Source organism: Brassica napus, chromosome C1, assembly GCF_020379485.1.
Source record: "Brassica napus cultivar Da-Ae chromosome C1, Da-Ae, whole genome shotgun sequence".
In the NCBI taxonomy this organism is placed as follows: domain Eukaryota; kingdom Viridiplantae; phylum Streptophyta; class Magnoliopsida; order Brassicales; family Brassicaceae; genus Brassica; species Brassica napus.
In genome coordinates, this window is record NC_063444.1 from 42188023 (window position 1) to 42189769 (window position 1747).

At 35.3% G+C, this 1747-nt stretch overlaps 1 protein-coding gene across 1 annotated transcript; it reads left to right on the plus strand.

The window, feature by feature from the left end:
• Nucleotides 1–251: 251 nt before the first annotated feature.
• Nucleotides 252–1451, plus strand: LOC125580274 (protein LIGHT-DEPENDENT SHORT HYPOCOTYLS 7-like). The gene has a single exon (XM_048744569.1). It carries the CDS (start codon nt 556–558, stop codon nt 1123–1125), a length of 570 nt encoding a protein of 189 aa, XP_048600526.1. The 5' UTR covers nt 252–555; the 3' UTR covers nt 1126–1451.
• The last annotated feature ends 296 nt before the right edge of the window (nt 1452–1747 follow it).

The following is a 1747-nucleotide window of genomic DNA, read 5'->3' on the forward strand; positions in this document are numbered from 1 at the left end:
AAGAATATATACCTATTAACTCAAGATCGTTAGAGCTTCGTGCTGATAACGTGTTGTAAATCTTGGTGAACAAGATTTTTTATAATTGACATCACAATAAATATAACAGAATAAAAGTTTTACACGTTTGTTTGGTTTAAAATAATATCAGTGGTGACTTTATGTTTAACTAAAACGAGCTTGATGATAAAAATGATTTATTCGAGGTTGATTATTTAGTGAACGTACACTAGATTTTGCTAAAAAGAAGTTTTTTTTTTTATAGAACTCTAGTTTTATAGTCTTTTACAGTTGTTGATTTGATGCTGCTCTATATATTATATTCCCATCAAATAGTTTACGTGAGAATATAATATAATTATTTCTTGTTAGTGTAGTGAATTTTCTAAAGTTTTTCCCCACTACAATTAACATACTTTCTCTATATTCATCTCTTCTTCTCCTTCAAAGACTTAAAATACATACAAAAAATTACAAAAAATCTTATGAAGCATCTGTCCTAGTCATGTAGTGATCATCATCGAATCAAGAATTCAACAAGAGCCGATTAAAGCCATGGCTAGTCCTAGCAACAAAGGCAAAAACATAGCAGAAGGATCCACGTCTGAACAACCGCTGCCGCAGCAACCACAACCACCTCCTAATTCACCAGCGTTAAGCCGGTACGAATCACAGAAACGTCGAGACTGGAACACGTTTGGTCAGTACCTTCGTAACCAGCAGCCACCAGTACACATCTCACAGTGCAGCTCTAACAACATCCTAGACTTCCTCCAATATCTTGACCAGTTTGGAAAGACAAAGGTTCATGCACATGGATGTATTTTCTTCGGACAAGTTGAACCAGCAGGACAGTGTAACTGTCCTTTAAAACAAGCGTGGGGGAGTTTGGATGCTTTGATCGGACGGCTGAGAGCAGCATACGAGGAGAACGGAGGGTTGTCGGAGAGAAACCCATTTGCCGGCGGTGGGATTAGGGTTTTTCTAAGGGAAGTGAGAGATTCACAGGCCAAGGCAAGAGGAGTTCCGTACAATAAAAGGAAGAAGAAGAGGAGGAATCCTATGCAGAGGCATGATGTTGAAGATGGTACTACGGGGACTAGTAGCTCCAACTTGCCATCTTAGCAAGCAAACAAACAAAAAACATATAATAAAACAAAAGTTGGGGTCAATTAATGGTAAGCATTTATTTCTCTATATATTTAATCTCTGTTAGTTTGCAATTATTTATCACGTTTGATCTATTAGCAATTCTACATATGTATTTGAAATAGATCTCCACAGTAAGCTCTTGTTGCATACTTTATCTTCATATATACGTCAAATTATAAGATTAAAGCTATGCTTAAGATCATTCATATTAACATGTGAACCGCTAGAATATGATTTATAATCTTCTAATTATATATTAACATGTGAATGATGTGATTCATAGTCACTTTTGTTAACTATATGTATGTGGGTTATATATATTTTCATGAAAACGAATTGTGATTATTCAACATAGTCACTTTTAATGTATTTGGGGATCTTAGCCAGGTAGCCTTTGCTAGTTTTAACCCCTCTAGATTCAAGTAACTCTTGTATCACAATGCCATTTCTATGAATTGAATTCACAGAGAAAAAAAAAGCCTAGAGGCACACACACTCGCAAGAAAACCCTAGTGTCGGCCTAGATAGGTATACGTTTTGTATTTATGAAATGTATAAACATAGATTATAAATATGTTGCAATAAAATGGCGCTA